Source organism: Falco cherrug, chromosome 9 (assembly GCF_023634085.1).
Source record: "Falco cherrug isolate bFalChe1 chromosome 9, bFalChe1.pri, whole genome shotgun sequence".
Classification (NCBI taxonomy): Eukaryota; Metazoa; Chordata; class Aves; order Falconiformes; family Falconidae; genus Falco; species Falco cherrug.
The window spans coordinates 18,052,148-18,078,954 of record NC_073705.1 but is presented as its reverse complement, the minus strand read 5'-3'; the positions used below and the strand labels follow the sequence as shown (position 1 = coordinate 18,078,954).

Here is a 26,807-nt window from a genome sequence, read left to right as displayed (position 1 = left end):
GTGGGTGGCACGCAGCCTGACGGCGGCTTCGCTCGCCAAAGTGAGTGTGTCCATTAAGGGATGGTTGCTAAAAGTGATTAAATCCAAGGGCATGTACTTTGCAGCTGTTGTAGCTAAAAGGCTGATTAAGAGCTTTGGTAGCCTGAGCGCTCTTGTAGTTAGTTTCCAAACAAACAGAATTAAAATGCCTCTCTAAAACTCTGGGGGAGGGTTTGAGAGAGGAATTCTTTAAGTCTTTCCTCTTCTTTTTTTCAGCTAGCAAACTTTGTGTCACAAGGAACTTTTCAGTCATTACGGGTTTATTTGCTTCTTTGGTTGGTATTTAAGTCACGTCCATCCCAGTGTTTGAAATGGGAATGTTAAACGTGCCTTTCTTCTTTAGGGAACTTACGCAGTTCCTGGCACACAGCATCAGACCCTCATTTTCCGGCTCTGAATTTTCCCTGGAAGCTATGGCCCAGCTCCGCACGCAAAGCGTTGATAGCAAAATCTCGACTCTTATAATGTTTATATTACACCATGTTCAAGCCAAGCTTCTTGAAAAATGTTGTATTTCGTAAATACCTCTCCAGATTCCTGCCTTGACTTGCATGCAGTTTCCTTCCTCCCCTTCTTGCCAGTACCTCCCCATCCCGACTAGCACCAGAGAAATGTCTTTCTAACTTTGGGTCTGGGTTTCTGCCTGGGTGAAAGAGCAAACGCTCGGCTCAGTCCCTGGCCCTGTCTGGGTTGCTCTCTGCCCTGTAGTAAGGAAGCAGCACGGAAGTATGAACTGCAAACATGACGGAGTCTGTATATCCATGTGTCTGCAATAAAGTTGCTTGGCACTTCTTCCAGGGCTTGTTTGTGCCATGGTTTTGTCTTCTCTTTCTGCACTGTTTGGGCATCGCTCCCTGCTGGCATCTCGTTTGAAAGAATGGGTGTGAGAAACCATATCATAACATAAATATTCATCAATTTAAGCAGGAATCTGTGAGAGCCTAGGGGGATGTCGAAGCCTGCTGGCTTTCACCAAAGGCAGGGTGGGGTTCCCCAGCAGGCTGGTGGGCATCCAGCCCCACCACCACTTGAGAGGGATGGGGCAGCCTTGCCAGTGTGGTCACGCTCGGTGCAGGCGTCCAGCCTCACCAAGGGGACTGCAGAGGTGAGTTTGTGGCTGAGGGTCCTCTCCCCAGATCTGGGGAAAAAATCCTTCAGAAAGCCACTCTAGCCTACCCATGGCAGCCTGCTGTGAACTGAAGGCACCACTGCTGAGGCTGGGTTGGAGCCGTCTGCTCTGACGCCTTTTCCCTGCCTTATATAAATAAGAGATGAAACGTATAGGTAAGATACAAACAGGGTGAGTGTAACCAATCTGCCCTCCCGTCTGGGCCGTGCACCCACGTTTCCCAGCCTTCTGGAAAACACGCCCTGGGCCAGCAGTGGGACGCAGGGCGAACTTCTAGGTGCTATTTTTCTTTTTCCTGCCACACTTCACTAAAATGCAGGCGCTGACGCCAGGAGCAGAGCCAGGAAACCCTTATAGAATCATTTAGGTTGGAAAAGGCCCATCAGGTCTGACCGTTACTCCAGCACTGCCAAACCCATCACTAAACCAAGTCCCCCAGCACCACATCTATGTGTCTTTTAAACACCCCCAGGGCCGTGACTGCACCCCCTCCCTGGGCAGCCTGGTCCACGCTCGGCCACCCCTTTCCATGGGGACATTTTCCCCAATACCCAACCTAAACCTGCCCTGGCGCAGCTTGAGGCCGTTCCCTCTTGTCCCATGGTGGGAGAGCTGGGACTATGGCAGTCCTGCGATGCAGTCCTACTGATGGCCCCACAGCCCATGCGGTGGGACAGGGCAGCACCTGGGAGGCCCTGCTGGGCAGAGCCGCCTCATCTTTGCCACTTCGCTGGGGCCATAAATGGGCTGTGGAGAGTGGCTGAAGGGCTCTGCTGCAGCTGCTGTGGAGACAAAGGGAAGCTTTATCCTCCTGGCCTTAGAGGGACAACCGCGTGGGCTATTTAACCTTTCTGTTTGGATAATTTTTAAACTGACTTGGAAGTAAAGCCTGGAGTGACCTTGCTGCTTCCATTTATATCCAGTGATGGATGGGAATGGCAGCAGGCTGGGAAGCAGACTAGAGCCTTTTTGCCTTGCTTATAAATAAGGGAGAAAAATCTGGTCCAAAGCCCCCACTGGCTGCAGGAGCTGGCTGGCTGCCTCCCCTGCACTGGGACCAGCGTGCTGCATCGCCCCAAATGCACTGGGTGAGGGGCGGCGGGGTGAAAGCAGGTGCCTGGGGGGGAGTTTCTGCTCCGAGTTCACCCCTTGGCCTGCTCTGAGCTTCAGTTTTCTGTCTGAATAAGGGCTTTTGGCACTTCCGAAATCTGATCGTATATTTGAACTGCTGTAAGAGAAAATGCTGCCTCAGGAGTACTTGCGTCACAGCTAGTGAGAACTGGCACGGGGGTGCCTCACACTAGGAACCAGCTGAAGTGTTTAATGCTTCTGAACTGCTCTTGCCTTTCCAGCCAACATCCAGTTGCTCCTGCCCTGCCAGCCAGGGTGTGTTTGACTTCCATATGCTTTGCTGTGTCCCCTGTTTTTCCTGAGGAGATGAAACTTGGTCACACATGATGTGCTAACGCTGTCGAGGAATAAGGCTTTGCATCAGGTGGCGGGCTGCTCCCCTCTGCACAAACACAGTCTCCATGTGCAAAATGCAGCTGTGGCTTTGGCAGGCTTGGTAGCCACAGTCTGGGTGGAACTGCTGGGTCCTCAGGCACCTTAAAGCACAAGTTGCCAGGAGCAAGGAGGGAATGGTTGTGTTGTGCCCACCTGGGAAATGTTGCACAGCCAGTAACAGCAGCTGCTGGGACAAGGTGATAGGCATAGATCCAATCCCATGCGGTGGTTAGGTTTGTGTTCGTTAGCCTGGGTGCCCCAGCTTCCCAGCCACCAGGATCTGGGTGATGTAGGATGTGGGGTATTGGCACTGGGGCTGGGCCCACAGGATGCAGTCACCTGTGGTCAAAGGTTTGCTGTGCCTGAACGCCAGCACAGGACACCTGGTGTGACCGGTGTCTGTGCATGTCCCTGTGAAGGGCAGTACAGTGCAGCAGGCTCCGTTCAGGTTTCTTCTGTGTAAAGTCCAGGGTGCGACAGAGGTAACATCAGGGCAATGAAATTTCTCCCTTTGCCTGCATGAGGATGCTGCCTCCCATCTCCTCCCACTGAGCTATGCTCCAGCTACGAGTATTAAAATACTATTTATGCAGCAAATGTCTGGGATATACATGTGCATCATGGTCAAGTCTGAGCTGTTTAAAAAAAAAAAAAAGTCCTGCCATTGGAGGGCTTTTAGAGGAATGGTGTAGAGCAGATTGAATTTATCCCAAGTAGCTCCGCACCCTGTTTCTCCACCCTTGTTGGTTTTATAAGACTTTCCTGTTTAAAGTCTCTTTCCAGTTACCCATTTACTTCAAGCATCCTTGTTTTGCTAACTAAGTACTTAAATTGTAGCTGAGCCTGGTCCCACAAATATCTGGGAAGCGCATCTATCTGCAGTTGCAGATTCCACAAAGGGCTCCTGTCAAAACAGGACATGGTTTTCAAAACTCATCCCAAGAGTTTGTCGGCCATCTGGTTGCTGTGTGATGTAATGTTTAGCGTTGAGCAGCGGTTTTCATTCCACAACACTGCAGCCACTTGTTCCCTGCTATTGAAAAGTTCGGGAAGAGCGGCACTGTTTAGTCCATCTGAGATGCTAACTACTGCCTGTGCTTCTGGGGAATGCAGGTAGCGTGTGTTTCCCACAAAGTATCTCAAGCAAATCTAAGCACTCAGCTTCTCCCTCGCCACTTGTTTGTCTCTTGTTCTTTGGGACGTAGCAAAACACCAAAACAATGATGATGATAGAAGCTGTCGGTTTTGGTCATAGATCTCGGCTTGTGTTTCAGGCTGCTGTGGGTAATTGGGGCAGCCCACAGACCAGTAAAGGTTATGTAGACTTTCTCTGACACAGTTTTCATCTCAGTTCTTAGTCCCATTGCAGACTTGGACCCATTTAAAAAAAAAATATTTTTTTTTCATAATTCCCAAACCCCTCTGTTTGTTCAGCATGGACACCACTGTATAAATAAGAAGAAAAACCCAGAGACCCAAACCAAAAATATTTCTAGCTTATCCAAGGCAGACTAACTTTCAGGAACAAAACATTCTCTGTATAGTCAACACAGACAAGAATTGTTCCTCTTCCCAGCTACCCATGAAGGCTGAAACACACAGTAATCTGAATTGTCCCACTTAATTAAAGGGTCTCCATCTAAGAGATATCTCCAGCCTCTGCCACTGGGTGACTCCCAGCTCTACCAACTCTACTGCCTGGGTTGGAGCCCACGCTTGATGTGTGGCCACTGGAGTCCCATGGGATAAGCCAGGACAGTCCCTGCTGAGATCCTATCTTTCTCTGAGGACCTCATACAACATAACTAAGTGACCCAAATTACATGCCTGAAGTGAGGCTCTCTGGATTCCTCCTGATGTGGATAGTGCTCTATGCAAAAGACTGGAGAAATGTTTGGGAAAGGGAGGAACTTCAAGTCTTCCGATAACAACAGCAATGCTCACTGGTGACAACATAAACTCTTCAAAACTTGTGTGTTGCAGAACGGAGTCAAAAGTCTGGTCGCCACTTGTGAACGAGGAGGGAAAGACGCACCCTTACAAGATGAACCTGGCCTCTCAGCCGCAGGTAAGGAACGGGATAACTGCGAGCTCCCGGATGGCTTCAGAGCCGTTCCTGGCCTGACCCTCCAAGGGGCTGAGCACATGCCACTCGGTGGGTCATGCTGGGGACAGCACCCTGCCCCCTAACTCCCAGAAATGAGATGACCCTCGGAAGCCTGGCTCCCTCGGTGGCAGTGAGCAGGCTGATGCCTGGGCAAGCTGCTCGGGTTGGGGCGCTGGCTCTTGCACCTCAGTAAATCACTGCTTTGCCCAGATAAGAAAGGGCTTGAGAGGGGAGGAAAATTATTCATTCTTACAGTGTTTTCTGCTGCAGGGGTGTTTTGGTCATTTTGCATTGTTTCCTTGCTAACAGCCTGACTGTGGAGAGTGTGAGAGAGAAACACACCAGCCTTTGACGTTTGTAAACGTATCCGTATCCGTGTGGCAGACTGTGCAGCCTCCCTCTAGGAGGCTGGTTTTTAACCTGTTGACAGCTTTGCTTCCTTGGTCCGCTGCCTCTGCCAAGTGAACGTAGCAGTAACAGCGACCTGTGCGAGGGCATCGCCTGGGCTGGGCTTAGAGGGTTACACTGCGAAAATCAACAGTAACCACGCTGACATCAGTGGCGTTTCTCTGGATTTTCACCGGGGCAGTGATGTGGATTCTGGCCCTAGCACACATCCCACGTGAGTCTTTCTAGCAAAATAAGTAGAGATAAAACTAGTTTGGCTTTGCAATTAATTAAGCTAATACATCTGTCTGAGTTGGAAAGGACCAGAACCTAAAGTAGCACATGTGCGGCAGCACCCTGCCCAGACCTGGCACTGGCATCTGTCCGCATCCCCGCTTACATCCAGCTGCTGCCTGTGGCTTGGCTGGAGCATGCAGTGCAGGGTTCCCCAGGTATTTCACAGCTCGTCCAGGGCACAGTGTGGGACTGAGCCATCTGGACTTGGTTTGGGCTGGGGCCACACAGTGACACCTGCCTGTGACATCATGGAGCTGAGATCTGGTCCGTACCTTCTGCTGCTCAAGCTCTGGAGAAGTTCTGCTGCAAAGCTTGAGGCCTGGGGGCTATCCCACGCCGGAGGAGCGGGGCAGCCTGCACCAAGGCTTTGCTGCGAGGCTGCGGAGTGTTATTCTTTAATTCAGCGGGAGACCTGATCCTCAAGGCTAAGTCCCTTGCTCAGCCATGAACCGGAATTTAGCTAAATGACCCAGTATTAACCATAGGGCACTACTCACGCCAAGCAAGAATTTAATGTAGCTCGCTAAAGTTAACTGCAGCAAGAAACCTGCTGCTGCAGCCCCCCCATTTACCCTCAGCCCAGCCTGGATCGCTGGGTGGATATCCACTGCTGGTCAAGTACCTAAACATATAGTCTATTTTAATTAACTGATGTCCCCACTTAAACTCATTTGCTATGGCAATTTTAACCCCGATCGATGGCTTTCAAGGGTGGAGTGCATGTACCTGCATCAGCGCTGGGCTGTTGGAGGGGGCCTCCTGCAACTTGGTAAGAAATAAGGGTGCGAGGGCTGGACCTTAGCTCTAACCTTTGCCTTATGAGCCATGCCCAGCTTTCTAGGCATCATGAAGGCCGGGCTGTGCAGGATTCAGCAATAATCCTGGCGGCGGAGCACACCCCCTCCTAAACCTGAACCTTAGTCCCGATCCTGGTTCTAGCCCCGGCCACTCTGTCGGTGTCCCGATGCTGCCAGTCTGTAAGTGTGGCATGACTGAATTTGTTGATACCAACCTGCCACTGACTTCAGCAGGAGAATTTGGTGAGAAATCGGCTGTGGAGAGATTCCTGTTACAAACTTTATCTCTGAGCAGTGACCCTGGTCTTAGTCTTGCACTAGGAACCAGCTGTTGCCAGAAAATTAGGCTTTGACCCCTTGTGATGGCTGATGAGGGAAGAGTTATCTCCTGGTGTGAAAGGAACACTCAAGTTCTCACTGAAATCTTGTCTGTCTTCTTCCCATCCCTAAAATGAAGCCAATTAAGTCCTTTGCAGTCGCCAGTGTGAGTGGGGCTTGCCACTGCTCAGAGCACAGGGCTTTCCTCTAAAGGGCTTGCCAGCCGCACGCTCGGAGTTCAGCAGCATGAGGGAAGGTGCATCGTGTCTCCAAACCACAAGCTCCCATGTGCTCTTACAGCTTAACAGCGCCTGAGCATCCTAGTCTGTGGTGCCAAAGAAAAGTGTCACAAATGCCACCAAGTTTTAAGGTTTTCTTTTTGTTTGTTGTTGGTTTTTTGGGTTTGGTTTTGGGTTTTTTTGTGTTGGTTTTGGTTTGGGTTTGGATTTTGTTGTTTTCTTTTTTTAAATATACACCCGTTTCCTTTTTCAGTAGCTGGCTTCAGCAAGTAAGGTTTGTGGCAAGGTCTGTCTGCTTGGAGCATGAGGTCAGCGGAGCGTGCTGGCTCCTGCCAGAGCCGTGGCAAGCATCGGCCAAGTCACTCTGGGGCTGTGTCTCTGCAGCATCACCAGGGATCTCAGCCAGCCTGGCTGCAGACGAGCGGCACATGCTGTGCATGTATATACCAACATGGCAAACTGCTACGGATTTGACCACAAAGGTGCTGATCTTGTTTTTCCAGCAGGATTGGTGGAAGTTGTGAGTAGAGCTGAATCTTCAAAGGCAGCGCTGAGCTGTTCAGGTTTTTGTAACTTGCTTGCCAGTGAAAGCAATATATTTGCTTTCCTTGGCAACAGCCTTGTGCAGAACGGTTATTAATTCACTTACCAAAGAAAACAGGACATGCTGAGTCCAAGTGGTTCATTTAAGTCCTGATCCAGGTCCTCTGATGATGTTTCTCACTGGTTCTGCACACAGCTCTTTGAATGCAGAATTATCATTGTGCATGTGCATGGACTCACTTCAGGCTCAAAACCCAGAAAAAACAGCTTTAAAGCTTTTGCTGTGGAAATTGGACTGCAGTTGTTCAAATTAAGATTCCGCCTTTCTTAGAATTAGATAGTTCGATGTTGTCTCCCCTCCATTCAGAATATCTTAACTGGAATTTTTCACATCACTTGTCCACCTTCTTTTCCTCTTCCCACTTTATTGGTGCAGTTAAATGACTAGGTAAGAAATTACTTTTCAGGCTGTCTTAAGAACTGTATGGCTAGCTACATATTTTAAGATGGCTGCTTGCATGTTTTTTTACCCTATTTGAAATGGACTGTTTGTTTACTTCTGTGATGCGTTTGGAGGCTGATGCATGGTGAAATGCTGGGTCATCCTGTGGAAGTATTTTCCCTTACTTGGAATGTGAGTTCAAGATACTTTTCTGTGCCTTTGGAAAATAAAAAGGCATTCTACAACCCCCCATGCATTCCCCGAAGTCCCGAATCCCAAGACTGACTCCGTTGTCTGAGCTGACCTTTGCCCATGAAAGAGCTACAGCCTTATTATTCTTTCATTACCATTAACTTTATCCTTCTAAATTAATTTAGGCTGAGGCGAGTGATGACGACTTCATCCAAAGGTGCCGCAGCTTGTCAGTGGTAATGGCTCAGCAGCAGAGCCAGCTTTGTTTTGGGTGCAACCATGGCAACGTTAGGGGAAGGAAATGACAGGCTGAGTATATTTGCCCAACTATTTCACTTGCACTTCTCACCCAGATCCTAAGGGCGATCACTCAGTGCCATTTTCCCATCGAGAGCGTTTCCTCACCGCAGCGGGAAAGATTAAAATAACACATCTGCCTCTCCCTTCTGCGGAACGTTTCTTGAGAAAAGTGATGGCAGCGAGCGAGAACAAGTTTCTTGGTGACCAAGGGCATTGTAAGGCTGGTGGCACTGCCCCGGGACCAGCATGGCGCTGGGACCCAGCCGTGCTCCCTGCTGACCCTGCCCAGGCATGAGCTCTGCACCTAGGAGGGGCTCTCTTGCCCCCTGGTAAAGTTAAACAGCAAAATTCTTTATCCCTCCTGGGCTCCGTGGGAGAAAGGTTGTTGGTTTCCCATTGTTGGTGGTTGGGTTTTTTTCCTCCCCCCTGTATTTGCAGGATGCTGCATCAGTGGGGTCTGGGTCTGGGAGCTGAGTGAGCTCATGTGGGGAAGGAGTTGAGGGACCAGCTCGAGGGTGGTCAGCCCCAGTGAGGGACCAGCTCGAGGGCGGTCAGCCCCAGTGTGGGCAGTCAGCCCCAGGGCTGTCTCCAAAACGCCTCCGGCTCCCGAAGGACACACAGCCCGTTTGCAGGAGGCACAGGCAGTAGCGTCACCCCTCAGGAATGTCAGCTACAGCTCTTGGGTTGACATGGATAGGTCAGCTCTTCTGGACCACAGAAGATACTGGCTTTTAAGTGTGTGAGCATGTTTGGGGTTTTGTTTTGGTTTTTTTTTTATTTTTTTTAATGAGAAATAGCCCCCAGGTATGCAGCTGGAGGGCTCTGGAGGTGAATCAGGGTGTCTGTGGGCTGGCAGAGGCAGGCAGCCGCTTCTGCCTTCCCAAGGCTCCTTGAGAATGCCCGTCTCATCCTCATCCTCATCCTTGTGGAGTGATGTCATTGTTTCCATCCTGTGTATTTTATCTCCTTGGAGACAGGGAAGGCAGGGGCTATAGAAACTGGGTGTGTGGCCGCCTTGGCCTCTGATAAGGCTGTGCATGTGTGGGCAATGCATGAAGCAAGAGGTATATAAAGTAACGTTGTCGTGTTTCAGACAGGGGAACCACACTGGCATATCGTGACCTGCTGTTTTCGGTTAAAAGGCGTTACCGCATGAATGTGGAATGTGTCGGGGATGTGGAGGGAGAGGATGTGGGAAGCCAGCCTTGTTGTTTTACCCCCCTACAGTAACAAAGCCCCAAACCCTTCCTAATTTCTAATCTGATTTCAAAGCATTGCAAAAGATCTTTCCATAGCTGAAAAACCCCAAACAATAACAGAGGGAGAGGTGAAAGTAAAGGCACTTCTTAATGCTTGTGATCGCAGCTGATGAAACATAGCATGGGGTAGGGTTTGCCGTGAAGACGTGATCTCGTTTGCTGAGGTTTGGTCAGGGGCCCGTTTTCTTAGAGCTGAGTAAACATTTATACTGAGAAATGTTTAATCCTGTTTCCTCTTGGTGTGGCTCTCGAGGTGTGCAATCCAGGATCGCCCGCCCCAAGCCTCTGGGCTCTGACCTGGGACAAAGCAAAAGCATCCCACGTTCCTGGGCTCGGTGGGGCAGTGGGCTTTGCTGGTTCCACTGGCCGCTTCGGGGGTCTGTGGGGCCCTGGAGGCTGTCACTCACCCCTGCAACTGCAGAGCCTGGGTGCTAAGTTTTTATATATTATTTTTTTTTAATAACATGAGGTTGGAGTGAATCCCCTGATTCCACGAGCTGGAGCTTTAGGAAATAACTATGCTGGTTGGTTGCTAGATCATGACTCCACACCTGAAACTAGTTTTTGGTGGCTTCAAGCAGTGCTCCCACTCCCTACTTCGACCTGCCTTTCTTCCGGGCGATGTGGGGAGATGCCCTGGGAGGGGGCAGGGGGCAGCAGCCAGCACCCCTGAGGTCCCAGCCCTGCAGGCTGCCTTCAGGAGAGGAAAACCCTGCTCCGGGGAGAGGCTGCCCTTGCCCTCGCCTCTCAGTTTAGTTTATTTAGAGAGTACAAAAAGCCTCCAGGTTTTTCCTGTTTCTCGTGGCGGTGAGGTCAGTGCAGCTGGGATGGCCTTGGCCGTGTCACTGCGTGGCAGATGGGACCCCAGAGCCCAGCCTCACCCCTGACTGTCCCCAGCCAAGGGCATGTGGGGCCGTGGAGGTGTCCAGGTGGCTTTATGCCCCAGCTGCATGGGGATGTGCCCCAGCTCAGCTGCTGGAGGTGGCTCACCCTGCGCTGCCTGCCTGCCTCGCGGATGGCTGGGAATTGCCCGGGAGCCCTGGGTCCCATGCTGGTAGCCACGTCCATCTCTGGTGCGTGGAAGCAGCCACCCATGCTGCTAGCTGGCCCCGGGCATGGAGGTGGCGGCTGATGTAGCTGTGGGGGTGTCACAGGCTGGGCTTCTGCATCACCGAGCGTGGCCTGGCACGGGAGGGATGTGGGGAGGAAGGGGCCTTTGTTTTCCCAGATGACGCAGCCTGCGGCTGGGGCAGTAGGAAATGCTGAGCTGCTTCCTGCCCCGGCAAAGGGATGTTTTCCCCGTTCCTGCAGCCTGACACCGGAGCTGGCAGCTCCCTGCCGGGAGAGCCAGGATGGCAGGGAAGCGCCTTGGCATCCAGCTGGAAGGGGTGGCACTGCAGTGTCCCTGTCTGCCCCTGGAGAGGGCTGCTGCTGCTAACAGCTGGCACCCAGAAACCTCATCTGGCAGGAGACCTGCGTATTTGACCTAAAGCTGGGGTACTACAAACCTTGTTCATCCTTAGGATTGGGAAATAGCTTCTTTCTCTGGGATGGGGGATTTTGCACTGGTGCCTGGGGGACTTGGGAGCATGTGGGAGCCAGGTGGAGCTCGTTTGTGTAGAGGAGGTAGTTTCAGGCAGGGAGAGGAACTGCTGGAGGAATGGCTTTGTACTGAAAGTGAAGCAGGTTGAGACCCCTCTGGAGTTCAGAAGCAGCACCGTGGCAGAGGAGTCTGTGCAGCTGCTCATCCATTGCAGCCACTCTGCCAGCCACGCTGCCAGCTCTGCTGGGGTTGTACCTCTGCAAAGGGAGAAGGGGAGCGAAGCTGCTATCTGTGCAGGCAAAGCAATGTAACTGTCACGGTATCGGTTTATGGTGGTAAAATACTGCTCTTGAATATCCTACCTGGAGGCTTGGGAGCTTCCATACCCTGGCTTCAGGCTGAAATAACCGCTGCCGGTACCCCTGCTCGCTGCTGACTGCAGCCCACTGATGGCAGCCGAAGATGTTTCTGAAAAGATCTAATGAGTCACGCTGCTCTGTACGTGACCAAGAGCGGGCCATGCTCTGGCTGGATGAGAGCACGTCCCTGTGCCTGCCTGCCAGTTCTTCCACTGCAAATAGAGCATCGCTGCCTGCCCTTGCAGCCCGTGCCCCAGCCAGGGATGCTGTTTAATGCCACTTGCCCCCTTTTCCTTGTGTTGGTCCTGGGCACGCCACAGCCTGAGATGTGGCAGAGCCCAGGCATCTCAACCGCGCGCTGCCCCGACACACGTGCATGGTATAGTGGTCTTTTTGTGCTAACATCTTTCACTTTCCTGCTGGTGGACAGGTTTTTGGGAGTGTCACATTTCTTTTTTTTTTTTTTTTTTTTCTTTTTTCCAGTATTAAGTCAGACACCCTCGCATTAACACATGATTCCAGGAGCTGGGGCTTTAACAAAACTGCTGCACAGTGCGGGGCCTGGATTGGCAGTTCTGGTAAATCCCTAGGTAAACATTTTGACGGTCAGAACACGTTATCTTTTGATCTTGGGATCATGAAAGCACTTGTTCTTTGCAAATTCCTTCCACAGCTCGAGCAGAAAAAGCAGCAGCACAGAAAAAGCAGCAGCACGGCATGACAGGAAGGGCTGGAGAACTGGGATTATCCAAATGCCCTTTATAATGTTTACTGCTCTTGTAATCCTTGTCTATAGGCACTCAGGTCAGCTACTTTCTCTGCGGTTCTCTAGATGAGATTTTTCTAACCTAACCTTCAGACACCACTTTCTGCACCAGTATCTATTTAATCTGTTATAAACTCCCTTACAATCAGTGGACTTTATCCACGTGAGACTTAAAACAGGTGTGCTGACACTTTTGAAAGCTTAATTTATGGTCTTGGATGTTATTACACAGCAGAAACCCTACCTGGTGGCCCAAAGTAGACCAAATATCTCCTGTGTGGATTCTGTGCCTGAGCGCATCTTGCAGTTCTTCTTGGAGCCAAGGTACTAATGTGATTTCAGTCTCTCTCCTCTGTCTGGCTGTCCATTTTCTCAGTGCTTGAAGAACTTAAGCATCCTCGAGGCTTCCATTGCTGTCAGACTGATTTTGGGCTTGGCTGACAGATTCAAAGGTCCTTGCTGGAGGTGGGAATGTGCCCGCATGCACGTGGAGTGTGTAACTGAGACGCCTTCCTTCCTTAGGAAACCAGAATTTAAAAGAAAAAAAGACTTTAAATTACTTCCCTTTCTCTAATTCTTGTTTAGTACTTAAATGTTTCCACAATACGTGTGGCATGATTTCAACTTTGAGCCTATTTGACCTAAGAGCTTAACCCCTTTAGCCTCAAACTCCTGCCTCTGTCTTTTATCAAACCGACTATTTATGTGCACGTCTGACACCCTCTCCTACTTGTGGTCTCCAAGCACAGGGCCAGCATTAATGCTGATAGAAGATTGCTCATACTTTTCCCCATGATGTGATATACAGGCTGAAGTAATATATTATTTATTTTTTTTTTACTAAAATCCACAGTTTCTGCCATGGGAAAGACTATTTTTATAAGTGCTATTATGTGCTTTGGATGAGATTGCAAGAAAGGGAGATTAGCTAATTACTCCAGGGTCTTTCTTCCTTTGCTGCGTGGGAAAGCTTTGTGGCTGGCGTCCATCTGTGTCGGCCAGAAAGCGGTGGGAGAGCAGTCCCGCCACCCCCTGCTCATCAGCTTGATCTCGTCCATTGCTTTCAAATGACTTGCAACCCACGAGCACCTTGGGATCCGCACCACTCTCCTCCGAGGGACCCTGTGCCGTGCCTGGTGCCACCAACAGCGTTAGAGTGCTGTGAAGTGAGGTGACCCCCATCTGTCGGTCTGGGAGTGCCAGCCAGCTGCCTACGGAAAGCTGGGGACATGGAAGTGACATAAAGAAAAATCCGTAGGGGAAGTCACTCATACTTGTTCCTAGCGAGAGTCTGTCCCGTAGCCGTACCACACCAGCACCGTGCAATGCTCGCAGGGCAGCGGAGCCTCACCTGGCTGCGGTACACGTATGGAAGCAAGGACTGGTAGTAGCTGCCCGTGTGGCGCTGGGGGGGAGCCGCTTGTGTTAATTAGAGCTGGGAGCCAGGGGCCCGGCCTGCTCAGAGGGGCCCTGCTTCATCCTGCGCCGCTGGGCGCTCGCCCTGCATTGAAGCCTGGCCCAGCCTCTGCAGCTGGCTGAGGCGCTTCACAGTGCACGTTTTGGTGCCGTCTCTTCGCCCTGGGATTTTCAGCCACCTCTGTGAACGTCAGGTCTTTCTTACGCCTGCTCTAGTGAGGCCATCTTGTACTTTCTTTCTCCTTGCTTTGGTCAAGCGTCTTCTCTGGGGAGAAATAAGCCCTGGATGTTGTTACCTTTGCCCGAGGCTGCCAGTTCCCAGCCTGCTGAACTGATGGTGGGGATTAGAAATTTCCCCGTTTTTGTTAGTGCTGCCTGTGATTCAGAAGAGTCTTACCTCATGCCTTATTTAACTTGGATTTGGCCCTTTTCTTACTGCAACCAGTGTTTCTAAGTATCCACTAATACTGCTGGAAGCCTCCAGTTTGCAGCAGACCCAGAAGGGCTGGGTGATAACTCATACCTGACCCTGAAGAAGTCTCTGGCAGCTGGCCATCACAGCCCATGGAGAGTCTTTTGTATTAGCAGTGGTCTCTTCCCACCATTATTGTGGGACTTTCTTTTCTGGAAAGTCCAAAGTTGTTCCTCAAAGCCAGCTGTGAACCCCAGTCTGAGCTGAAGGAGACATTCTCCAGAGCACTTGTAGCAATGACAGGTCCCTTCTTTTTGGGTTGCCTGTATTTAAGGAAAGCCAAACTTTCAGATGTCGCTGAAGAGTGCTCCTCTTTCTGCTCCTCATCTTCACTTCTCCATAGAAAACAAAACAGCCCTGCTTTGAGAAATTGCAAGGAATGCTTAGAATCTGTAGTCTTGCACGAGAAGGTAGGTCCTGCGGCTTGCCGTAGGCTTGCCCAGGTGTGTGGCACATAGCTCTGGCAGTGTTTCTGAGCTCTTATATTCCCAGCAGTCAACTCTGAAGGTCACCTGGAGGCCCTCCAGGGTGGAGCTGGGGGCCTCGGTGATGTGTGGAAGATGCTCACCTGCTTTGGCCAGTCACTGTCGTGTGCTCCTCAGCTGCCACAGCTGCAGTGGCTGCTTGCTGCCGGCTGCCCTCACACCGCCTGCACACCTGAGCACCTCTGACTGTTGCCTCTGCTCCTTTGCATGCAGGAAATAAGGCACATAGGAAGCGCACACAACCGGAGCGCGGTGCCCTTCACCGCTGCCACGGCTTCTGCTCCCCGAGTGATCACTGCTCAGTACAACAGCCCGGCAGGGCTCTACTCCTCGGAGAACATCCAGACCTTCAACAGCGCAGTGGAGTCAAAGGCATCGCCCGGGGCTGCAGAGCCCAGCAAGCCGTAAGTATCTTCCTCGCCTGCCCTGGGGAAGGCTGCAGGAGACCCGAGGCCATGGCAAGGGTACCCCGCTGTTATCCCAGCTCTCTTTCAGCACAAGGGCAGGAGCAGAGGCACGAGTGTGGATGTGGCTCCCAGGGGCAGGGCTCGGAGCAGCGGGGAACATTTCATGAGGTGCAGAAATGAAATTAATGCTGTTGTGTTTCTTTGTTTAGCAGAGACCGGCGCAGTTTCCGTGTGCGTTCAGCGTGACGTGCCGGCCCGCTGCCCTGAACAGGTGCTGACAGCTTGTGGCGAGCCCCTTGGAAAGCCGGCATGCGGTGCTGGCTGCGTGCGGTGCTGGGCGGCCGGGGTGCCCGTCCTCGCCTGGCCGGGGGCGCATAGCTGGGCTCTGCCGAAGGTTGCATCTTTCCATTTTTTTATTGTTGAACCTCGCCTTTCACAGGCGTTTTGAAAAATAGCTGGAACATTCGTACATGTGCGAGCGGGTTTATCTATGGTGGGATCAGAAAGGGTCCCAACGTTAGAAGAGCCTATTGACGTTTATGGTCACGTCTGAGCTTCACCAGAAAGTTAACCCTAGAACTCCAAAGCTCCTCCTTTTTCCGTTGGAAGCAATAATCCAGGAGCTGTCTGAGAGCTTTCTGGCTGTGTTGGTCAAGTTACTTGTTTGCCCTAAGTCTCTATAGCAGTACCAAACTGCCTGGAAGGCTTTTCACCCACTTTTACAGCAAAAGCTGCGAGGCCAATGCTTTAGGTGATATTTGGCTAAAGTCCTGACTTGTGAATGGGGAGGCAGGAGTAACTCCAGCCTCTGCTTTGCAGGGCACAAAAGCCTGAGGTTGCAGTTTAGTTTAGCAGGAGCCTGAAGCTCGCCCCAGACCGATGGCAGTGTGGGGCCTCCTTGGCAGCGCCGGGTGCTGCAGCCGGTGGGTGAGGTGATCTGTCTGTTGCTCACTTGCTTCTGGTAGATCTCAGCAGCCTCATTCAGGGGCTGAGCAAAGGCAGAGTGAGGAGGAGGGAAACCTGACTGTGTTCCCGTGATGGGACCACTTGGCAGTGACATCCCACCTCTGGTCTAGGCTGGAGTGCCCGCCAGCTGGGAGCTGTCCTGGAACCCAGGTGTATTTGGCTGGGAACTTGTGGCTGATCCCTTTTTCTTGCAGGGATCAGTAAAGAGGTGGGCTTCTTCTAGTGCTGTGGCTCGCTGTGCTGCTCCTTGCAGGAAGGTACCTGCTGCGGGGCAGGTACATGGCAGCTCTTCCATCTTTCCCTTGCTGAAACACAGCAAGTTGCAAAGGAATGCTGGGGGCACTGTGCGTGAGACCTTTGCCAATATGCTTTTTCCAGAGTCATCAATAGTAACTTAATTGCTGCTGGTTTTCAGTGGCAGCCAGGGGCCTCGCCCTGCCATTGAAACCCCACTGCGGTCTCCCTATGCACAAACACAGGACGTGTAGGTTCTCCCTTCACGCAGCCCTCCAGCTGCTTTTAAATTCCCACCTGTGTGTTTTGCTGAGTTATTTGTCCACGGCTGCCCTTGCTCCGGGTTGATCTGGCATTTATCTGTGTCCCCATCCCGCACCCAGCAGCCACGCAGCCTGCCCCAAGCCAGCAGCCGGCGGTGACGCAGCACGGGGACCTGATCCAGGCTCCATGCTCAGAGGGTGCGTGCCGGAGCTGCAGGGCTGTGGTACAGGCGGAAACAACAGCAACCGTCTCCACTGGATTCAGTGTCGCAAAGCAAGCGGGGAGGACAGGGAGAAGCCCTGCTGCTGAGCACATCTCTTTTGGGATGGGGGTGATTGCCCCTCAGCAGGGTGCCCAGGCTGGCTTTGGGAAGGTCGGCAGTGAAGGTGGCATTTTTGGCTGGCCAGTGGGACCAGGAAGCCAGTTCATAGTGAAACCTCTGCTGCCACGTCTTCGTTGCTTTTACAGCCCCTGCGTTTGCTCATCAGTGGAGCGAGGGCGTTTTAGTTTTTGTGTCGGCACACCGGGAGTGCGAGAGCAGAGCCACAGCGTTAGCCAGAAGCCTTTAATGCAAAGCCATGGTGTGTCCCTCGGGCAGTATTCTGCAACTGCTTGTGTTGCTTGGAGCAGCTGGTCATTCATTAGTTCTTATTAATGAACATTATTAATTCTTAATTCTTCATTAATTTCTTCCTTCTTTCTTTCTCCTCTGCATTTTTTGCTTGATGCCACCAACACAAAACACAACCAAAACACAACTCAAAAAACCGCCTGTGTGGGCCCGCAGCTGCCCGGCATCGGTGGGTGTGATGCAGGCTCCCCTCGCCTCCGTCTGTAGCCCTGTGCAGGCGCAGCCCCCCGAGGTGCCGCGGCGGAGGCACAGCACCTCCTCCATCCCCAGCCAGCTTCGAGCAGGGCCCCAGCAGCTGAAGCACGTGGCCCGGGTCTGCCCCAACAGCCCCGTGGAAGTGGAGGTGCCGGGACTCAAAGTGCTGCACGTGCAGTTCAATTCGCCCCTGCAGCTCTATTCACAGAGCAACATCATGGATTCGCTGCAGGGGCAGATCTCTTCCATTAGCCCCGACTTCCCCAGGTAACCTGCCCGCTGCCTCCGTGGCTGGCTTGGCACATCCATTCATCCGCATCTCTGTGTCCACGGGTGCCTTGTCCCTGTCTGTGGCTCATGGCATTGGCCAGTCACAAGAAAACAGCATTTACATTTCACCTCTCTGATGTTAGCGCATGACTCGTCACAGGAGCTGTCTCCGCACTGTGTCCGTGTCCAGCGCTGCGGGAAGCACCAGAAGTGGTTTCAGCCTGGGGGTGCAGCCACTGCTGCTGCACACCCACTTTCCTGGAGGAGCCACCTCCAGCAGGTGGCTTGGCGGGGAGCAGGAGAATGCTTTATCCCAAACGCTGGTGTTTCCCCTGCACTGAGCCCACTGTTGTTGTTTGCGATGGGAAGGTGCTGCCACACGTGTCATCGTGCTTCTGTTTTGCTGGCTGTGGGCTGGGCCGTGGGTGTGTGTCATTTCAGGCTGAGGCAGCTCCCCATGGGGACCATCTTGGACCACCACCTTTGGCTGGTAACACTCATGAGTTTGGAGCAGCCTGGACAGGCACCAGGCATGTGGAGGACCCAGCTGTGTTTCCACCCCGCTTGCTTGTCTGCACAGGTTGTTGCCTTTGGGGCTGCCCCTTTGTCCATTGGAGTGGAGGATGCTCAGGATGCCCTGCGGGTTGCAGGACATGGGGAGAGCCTCAGCATCACATAGTCTGGATGCTCTTTGGTGTTTTCTTAGTGGCAGTTGGGAACGAGCTGGTCTGTGCCTCCAAGTGACAGCCTGTGGGGTTTTACAGGGAGGACTTCAGTATGGAGATAGATGAAGCAGAAGGCAAGTTTGGACATCTTGCAGGATAGCTCTGATCAAGGCTGAGTTGTTTCAAATGTGAACCTCCAGTAGTTACCCTGCTATGTGGCCAGGCAGCTTGCAGCTGTGTGTCATTGTCCAGGGAGCAAAAGCGCACAGCCAGATCTCATACCTCCTCAGCTGCTCACAGCCCCCTCCCGGGCCGAGCACCATGTGCTTCAAAGCAGAAGAAACCTTGGTGTCCTCGCCCACAGACCCAGACAGCCAAGCTCTGCCACGTGCCAGCAGCCAAGAGAGAATGGGAGGCTGTGGATTTACTCCTGCCTTGTTACTCAGCCCAGTTATTTGCCGTAAATTGCTGCTCCGGCTTGTAGTGGAGAGCGGGCACACCAGGAGCGGTGGGCACACTGCTGGCTGCCCGTGCTTCTCTGGGCACCTGGTAGCACTCACAAAGGGGCCCCAGGCATTAGCGGCTGCTCCCTTGCAAAAGCAAGTGCTCCAAGTCCTGGACCTTCCAGTAGCCCAGGATCTCCAGTAGCTTTGAGATCCTTGTGAACTTTACAAAAAGTGCTAGCATAAAATAGTAAAATGACATTAGTGAAGAATAAGCCATGTTTTCCTGAAGGTGCTGTACCAGGCTGTATCTTGATGGTTTTTATTACCACCTTCTCGCCAACTTTCAGAGCCACCCAGCATTACTCAGTCAGTGGTGCCAGTTGCCCACGGTAGCAGCAGTGAGGTCCGGGGTGTGTGCGAGTCTGAAATCTGGTAGCGTGGTCGGAGTTGTCCCCTGCACAGTTCTTGCATCAGGGGCCTCCTGCACGTGGGACAGGACACCGGCTGCTGGTGACGCTGCATTGTACTGGTGTAAGGGAGATGCCTGAAGCCAGCTGAGGTACAGGCACTCATCCTGCAGGCACAAGTCCTGTGCCTGTGGCCTTGCCCATTCGAAAGATGCATGTGCTTTCTGGTGCTGGTTATTATTATTATTATTAAGCAGCATAGCCTTGTGCCACAACAAGTTGAGGTATTTCACTCTGCTGGTACAATTTCTAGGATTTGGGGGTTTTTTTTAAGTCTTTTGGAAGTCTTCTGTGTGCAATTATGGGGTGCGCACCTGGGAAAGCTGATCTGTGTGTTCTGCACGCTGCCACAACGCATGGTTGGAACACGGCGGCTTGCTGTGGTTTGGCTCTACTGCTCGTTTAAGGTGATTGAGCCTTTGCTGTTTGAATGCACGTTGGTGAAACGTTCCTAGTGTGCCAGCTGCAACAGAAGGCTTCTTGCCTGATGTTTTTATGGGTGGATAGAGTGGTGGGAGTGTATGGCTTTACATAAGATGAATGTAACGTGGAGCATGGATTCATTTGGGACGACCTAGGACATTTTCTGTGTAAGAGAAGGCAGTCATTATTTTATTTTTGGTGAGAGGCTTCAGTAAATGTGATTCAGGCTTCAAGGGTTCAGCTGCCTGCAAGCCTGATGTGCTTCTCACTCCACTGCAAATTACTAAAGATGGAAACATCTTGTGAAATTCTTTTTATGGAAATAGTACTTTATAACGTGTGATGATTTTGCCCCTGGTGCTTGAAGAGTTTGCTATGTAGAGTAACTCGCAGATGACTCAATTGTACATTGGCATGGAAAGTATGCAATTGCCTCCTCAGGAGGATGATTTCCCTCTGCAATTTAGTCTGAACTTCAGGATGTTTATGTACTTTGCAGGCAATCACAGGGTGCAGGGCCGGTGAGACCTAATAGACCATTTACATTTGTAAGGCTGCATTACGGAATTTAGCCATCAGAGGAGACTTGTTAGGTGTCCCCTTTTTCCAGGGACATTTTACTCTGGCTGCAGAACACAGGGCAGGCAGGATCTTCCTGTGTCCTTTAGTCCATCCCTAGCCCAGCAGCCGGTCAGTTTAAACCATTGATTTAAATCATTCCCAGTGGATGTTTGTCCAGGTTCTTTTAAAATCCTGTAGTACGGGGGCTGCTTACCCAGCCACAGCAATCCCCTCTGACATTTCAGTGTCTCTTGTCTATTGGAAAGCTTTTCCCAAGGGATATTCCGAATAATCTCCTGCAGTTCTAAGTTTGCAGTTTACCCTGTACCCACTGGATGTGGAGAACATCCCTAGGTACTGCCTCCAGCTTCCCGCCGCCCCCCCCCCCCCCCCCCTTAAAGATCCTTCCAGTGGCACAACGACCACCCTTGCGGACCCCACACTGTGAAAAGCTGCTCCTGAAGCACCTCGGGCTTGAGGCTGAGGGTCAGGTCCCTCGTGACACGAGTGGCAGCAGCAGCGATGCCTCAGGAGGAGCTGAAAGGAGGGCTTAGTCTCAGCAGGCACAAGTCTCCTCTGCCCTTGACCGGCTCATCAGCCTTTGTTAAATGCTGTAAATGGGCTGTGGCTCAGGGCACCCACCTGTAAAATGGAAATAATAACACTCACTTGGAAACCAAATTAAATTATTGCCAATCGGAGGATCTTTTCATTAGATTCTACAGCTGTTACTTTGGGCCACTTCACAGTGTACTTGCAAAGGTTTCTCTTTAATGGAATAAACTTAATTTGAGATTCACAGTGGTGTAAGGCACCAGTCTAAGGTCGTTTGTGCATGCAAGGAACATGCCCAATGACACAGCTACCACCTGGGACTCCCATCCCAGCACGAGTTCTTTATTTTCCTATTAACAGAACAGTGATTTCCCGGGCAGAAAGTTTCAGCTTCTGGAGCACATCGTAACTGCGAAGTAGGGAGAGCCCTCGGGGGCTGGCCGGGGGCAGCCGGTGGGGACCTGCTGATGCCACCGGGGCTGCAGCTGTCTTGTGCGAGCACATCCAGCACCTCCATTTTCTGTGGCGCCCTGCTGGGCATTTGTTTTGCACGTCCGTTCTTCAGCCATATCATGCCTTGTGAAAATGCTGCTAGAGGGACTGGCTTTCATTTCCAGCTGCTTAACAAACATGTCCTCTGTTCCTTCCTCAGTTTGGATCAGCATAACCAGCCCCCAGGTGGCATTGTCATAGACAGAGAATCTGAGGTTTACAAGATGCTCCAGGAGAACCAAGAGTCAAATGAGCCGCCCAGACAGTCTGCTTCGTTCCTCGTGTTGCAAGAGATTTTGGAGTCAGAAGAGAAAGGTGAGCACTAACCGCACACCTGGTCTGAGCACGCTGTTCCCTTTTGCCATTCCTTGGGCTGTGTGCAGCGTTTAGGAGTAACATCTAAAACTTGTATTTTCCTTCCTTAGCTGTTGATTATTCAGAGTAGCATGTGTAGGTGGTTTCTACAGGAACCTACAGACCCTTTCACTAACCTAACTCCTAAATATTCTCTCTGTGATTAGTTTTAGTGCCTATGGGCCCGTGTCATTGCTTGCCCATTGAGTGACTCAAGAAATAAAGCCCTACACCTTTTAGTTATCAGGAAGGAATTTTAAAAGTTGCAGAAACTCTTCTATATTTTCTAAAGTTTTGCTCCTTTAAGATGATATTCACTGATTAAAGACCATCTTAGATCCAAGACTTGGAAAGGGTCAAGGCAGGGCTCTTCAGTGAGTGAGTCCTAAAGCTCCTGATCCCCATCCCTTTACAAAAGAAAAAGGATACACTTCTGAAGCTGAATGTAAAAATATGGAAGCTGCGTTACAGCAAGCAGTTCAGAGCTTTTTAACCTCTGAAACTTAGCTCTGCTTGGCATTCTTGATCTGACATCTGGGCTTGTGCAATTCAGGGCTATAGACTTCAAGATAAAAAAACCAATTAATGTAGGTGGGGGCCAAATCGTACTCTCTTCTCCCCTTAAATAAAATAAAATAAACAAATAAATAGGGGAAGAATTCCAAGAACGACTTCTTTTTTCCTTAGATCAGTTGAGACTTTGTCCTTTTTTGTTATTAGCTTGGCAGTGGTATGTTTAGTTCCATCCAAGAAAAGCCTGGTGCTGAGATCCTCGCCACAAAGGGAAGCAGATCAGCCAAGTGTGGTAGGTCTGTAAGGAAACAGCAAAATGAAGGAAATGAAATAAGGAAACAATAGGAAGAAAGCAAACAGCATCTTGGGAGTCTTAATAAGCTGTTGAAATACCTAACTGAAAGCATCTTTTAAATATTAGGTGTTTGCAACTTGCCCTCAGGGTTCAGCTCCTGCATGGATGGGACTGGAATAGCCCGGACTTCTCATGCAGCTGAAGTCCTCCCCCGTGCTTAGTAGTGCTGAAGAAGATAAGAAGCAAAAGCCTCTCTGTTTGATCTTTCTTTGAAGATTTGCAGCATTATTGGGATTCTCTGGCACAAGGTTTTCCTGCCCCCTCACAGGCCGGGTTAGGTTTTGGCGTTGCTCCACCGTGAGCTGATAATCACCCATGTGGAGCAGGGCTGGAGGTTACGTGGTCCCAAAGGAATGTCTGTCCCCAAGGAGATGGTGTCCCTGCCTGCTGTGCTGCTCGGCCAGACTCAAACACCACAGCTGCCGAGTCAGATCATGTCCACAGCAATAAATGGCATGTTGGCTCCTTCTTCCAGCCTATCTTCAGGTGACGGCTGGTGAGCAGCAGCTGCCCAGCTGGGACAAGTCCCTGGGAGCATCACTGTCTGTATCATTGGCTGCACTGGTTTACACCAGCTGAGAGCCTGGCCCCAGAGATGTGTGTGTGTGTGTAAGCACCATGGCCAGTTGGTGTTTAGACCTGACCTCGCACTCGTAAGTGGAGAGTGTTTCACAGGGCAGAACAAGTTATGGGTCCTGTGGGTATTTGGTTAAGCTGGTTCCTTTAGAGAGATTTAAAAATGTGTTGTCGATGGCACTAGTATGAGCAAAGGCAGAGGAGCGAGCAGAGGCGATAGGGAAGAACCTGCAACTATGGTTGCAGCTTGTTCCATCCCAGCAAGGGTGACTTGCTGCAGCTCTGCTGGGGGCCAGCGCTGCCCGCCAGGTTTGGAGGGTGAATGGGCTGCAGTCCCCAGGAGGGAACCTGCACCATGGGACCAGCATCTCTGCAGAGCTGGGTGCACCCCGCTGAGCTGAAGGCTGCCCTGTGCAGCATCACCTGCCCCACGGGCGAGCAGGGGTGACAGGTAGGTGCGGTGGGCAGTCCCCACCTTGTCCTTCAGCAGTGACGCTGCCCTGGGCCATGAGGTGTCCCTGACTGTGCTGCTCACCAGCACGTGCCTTGGGAGAGTTTTTCCTCCCCTTACACCAGGAGCAACCTCTGCAGTGTGCTCTTGGTTTGACACTACTTAGAAAGGTTTTATCAGTGTCTCCCAGCCTGAGGTGCCCATTGACCCCCTGCTCTGTTTCTGGCGAAACATCATGGGTGTCGCCGCAGCCCTCCTTCCCTTGCTGCCTAGTGTTGAATCTCTTGCAAAAGTCATATCCCTAAGACCAGTCACATCAATGGTGGTGTTTTGTAGGAAGAGGCTCCTTTTTCACTGCAGACAAAGGCTTGCCAGTGTCCTGCATCTAGGATCTGCTGCCGTTGTAGGCAGCCAGGGTAGCAGCGAAGGACCTGCAGGACATCCCTGCTCCAGAGGGGCTGCACTAGGGAGATAGCTGGAGCACAATGCGCAGCAGCAGGAGGGCACAGGGTCAGCCCGTGTCCTACCAGAGCGAGGGGTTTATTAACCAGATCTTCCAGGAGTCTTGGGGGGAGCCAGCCCCTCTAGGCTGCCAGGACACCCACCTCCTCTTTCTGAGCTGGGACCTGGCAGTCGCTTGCCCCTGCCTGTGTGATCAGGATGCGGCAGGCAGGCGCTGGGGCTGCCAAGGCTGGGGCTGCGGCTTTGCTTTGTGCATATGAGACGCATCAGCTGAGGTCTGATGAGCTTTTAAGACAAGAAGGGTCTCTCAAATGACTGCCCACAATCTCAGGCCCTCAAATTTCTAGGTTAAGATTGTGTCCTGTCTCTCCCTCTTCCCCACACCCCCTTAAGTCTCTGCCTGCTTTCCGTGCACAAATCCCTGCCTCAGAGCTGGGGTTAAAGTGCATCACCCTCCCTAGCAGAGAGCATCTGCTTGGGAGCAATAGCCTCGAACTGTGCCTTTCACATGCTCTGAAGCACTCTCCTTCCACCCCCAGGAGACCCTACCAAGCCATCGGGCTTTCGGAGCGTCAAAGCCCCCACCACGAAGGTGGCCTCATCCATCGGCAGCGCCCAGAAGCTGCCCATGTGTGAGAAGTGCGGCTCTGGTATCGTGTAAGTATGCCTATCCCAGGGGCTGCAGGGCGAGCACCCCGTGCCTGGGGGGGCTGAGGGGCTGCCCCCCCGGGCACCTCACCTGCCCCCACCCGGCATCGCGCAGCTAGCTCAGGGCGCATTTATTCCCAGCAGCTCTGACCAATAGCACCAACTTTGCGGCTCCCTGTGGGGAGGGAGGAGTTCGATTCCCCCCAGACTAGTGCCAACCCAAGCAAGTCCCTGGGGGACAAACCATGAGGCAGCTGGTGCTGCAGCGTTCTGCCTCCTACCTGGGATCTGTTGACAGCACCCAGAAGCAAAGTGCCCTTTCCATTGCGGGCTATTTCATGCTTTCCATATCTCAGCTGTGGAGTGGCCCCTCACCTCGGTGGTCGGGCCGGTTGTACCAGGAGAGCTGCGGTCCACTCCCTGCTCGGCTGTAGGACTGCACACCTCCCCTGTCTATGCAGACATCATTTTCCTTGTCTTTATGTAGGTACCTCCATCCTCCAGCGCAGCAGGGGCACAGGTTCCATACAGAATACAGACCTGCTGTACCATTCAGTGTGACAGCATGAGGGACCCAACCTGCATCTCTGATTCACCATTCAGTTTCTCAACCAGAAATTCTTCCCTACAACCCCCTTCTAGCTTAACAGCTGACTCCAGCAGCCAGGTGCTGGTAGCCCACCTGCAGCATCATGGCAGAATGTGGATTTCTCCCGGGCTGCCCACCCCAAGCTGCCAGATTGTTGCTGAGCCCCACTACACTGTGACTGCATGGTCCTGGCGTGGCTGGAGCACCAAGGACCAGCAGAGTCATTACAGAGGCAATCCATACCTTCAAATATGATTCAGAGACAAACCTACAATTATTCTACCAGCTAGGTAGATGGGGAGAAAAAGCACAAAGCTATGAATAGCACTCAAAACTAATGAATCATGGAAAACATAGATGGCTGCTGGAACAAAATGCTACTCCTGGCAAATTGTTATGTTGCTGCTGGTGGTAGTTAACGAGTTGCTATGTAGTTTTTCTCATCACCAGCTGCATTAGGCTGCAAAGTTTTCCAGTAAGAAAAGCGTTTGGCTGGATCTGTTCATTGCAGCGCCTTAGCAGCAGCATCTGAGCTCAGAATCGGGAGCTGGGCTCTGTGCTTCTCCCACGTGTACCTGGCATGCCAGTGACTAGCAAAAGGGTAGTGGCTAGCTGTGCAGCCTTCATCCCCCTCCCTTGGTGCCTGGCAAGCATTTCTGCATTTCTTCTGCAATTTAGATTTTGCTCCCCAAGGTGGTCCAGCTCCCTGCCATTTCATGCTGGGCATTCAAAAGCTGTTGCTGTCTCCAGCCTTCAGCAGTGGGTCTTGCTGTCCCTGGGAACGCAGGCAGGCCAGGCGAGGAGACACTTCCCAGAGGCAGGCTCCTGTGCCAGCACACATCAGGTTTGAGCGGTGCTGTGAGCACCTGCCTGCGCAGAGGTAGTACTTTGACTTGTCAGGAGCAGGAGAAAATTGCCCGCCTTCAGCACTGGTGCGGGTCTGGGCTGGGTGGGAGGTGGCTGGGGAGGAGGGGGGCAGTGGTAGGTGCCTGGCGCTGAGGGGTGCTGCTTCCTTCCCCAGCGGTGTGTTTGTGAAGATCCGGGACAAGCAGCGTCACCCCGAGTGCTACGTCTGCAGCGACTGTGGCACCAACCTCAAGCAGAAAGGACACTTCTTCGTGGAAGACCAAATCTACTGTGAGAAGCATGCGCGGGAGCGGGTGGTTCCCCCGGAGGGCTACGAGGTGATCACCGTCTTCCCCAAGTAAACCGCGCTGCTCACAAAGCCAGTCTCGATGGTTTATCCATTGCTGCTTTTCCTTGGAAAGCATCCTTCCTGCCCCCTCCGCTGAATCTTGTTTGTATTAAGGAATGCTAGGCATGGCTTTGAATTCCCTTGCCATTAATCCGCCATCTGTTCACAGGAGATGTCACTAATTGTTCAACATTCTTTTCATCTCCTCTTTTGCTGTTTGGGTTTGGTTTTTTTTAGATACACATAATTATTTTTTTCCTCCTCCTTTGTGCTCTCAATTGCACAGGAAAATCAGAGGCCTAAGTCAGATTACAGATCTTCTGTGTCCCAGTTATTTGCCTTCTGTTTGCATTCAATAAATGGGGTAAATCCACAAGGCAGGACGTGTCTGCTTTCTCCTAGCAGCCTGGTGCACGGGACCCTTGCTGCCCACCTTCTTGGCAGGCTGGGGACCACATCCCAATGCGTGCAAAGTCCCTCAGCGTTCTCACA

The 26,807-nt window shown here is 51.9% G+C and overlaps 1 protein-coding gene across 1 annotated transcript in view; it reads left to right on the top strand.

Moving 5' to 3' along the window:
* Positions 1-26,691, top strand: part of PDLIM1 (PDZ and LIM domain 1) — a 42,437-nt gene extending 15,746 nt beyond the window's left edge. Inside the window, exons 3-7 of the mRNA XM_055719638.1 lie at positions 4,658-4,742; positions 14,810-15,000; positions 21,333-21,487; positions 24,423-24,540; positions 26,142-26,691. Of these exons, the coding sequence (XP_055575613.1) occupies positions 4,658-4,742; positions 14,810-15,000; positions 21,333-21,487; positions 24,423-24,540; positions 26,142-26,328 (736 nt within the window). The 3' untranslated portion in view covers positions 26,329-26,691. The remainder of the gene's footprint in view (positions 1-4,657; positions 4,743-14,809; positions 15,001-21,332; positions 21,488-24,422; positions 24,541-26,141) is intronic.
* Positions 26,692-26,807: the final 116 nt, after the last annotated feature.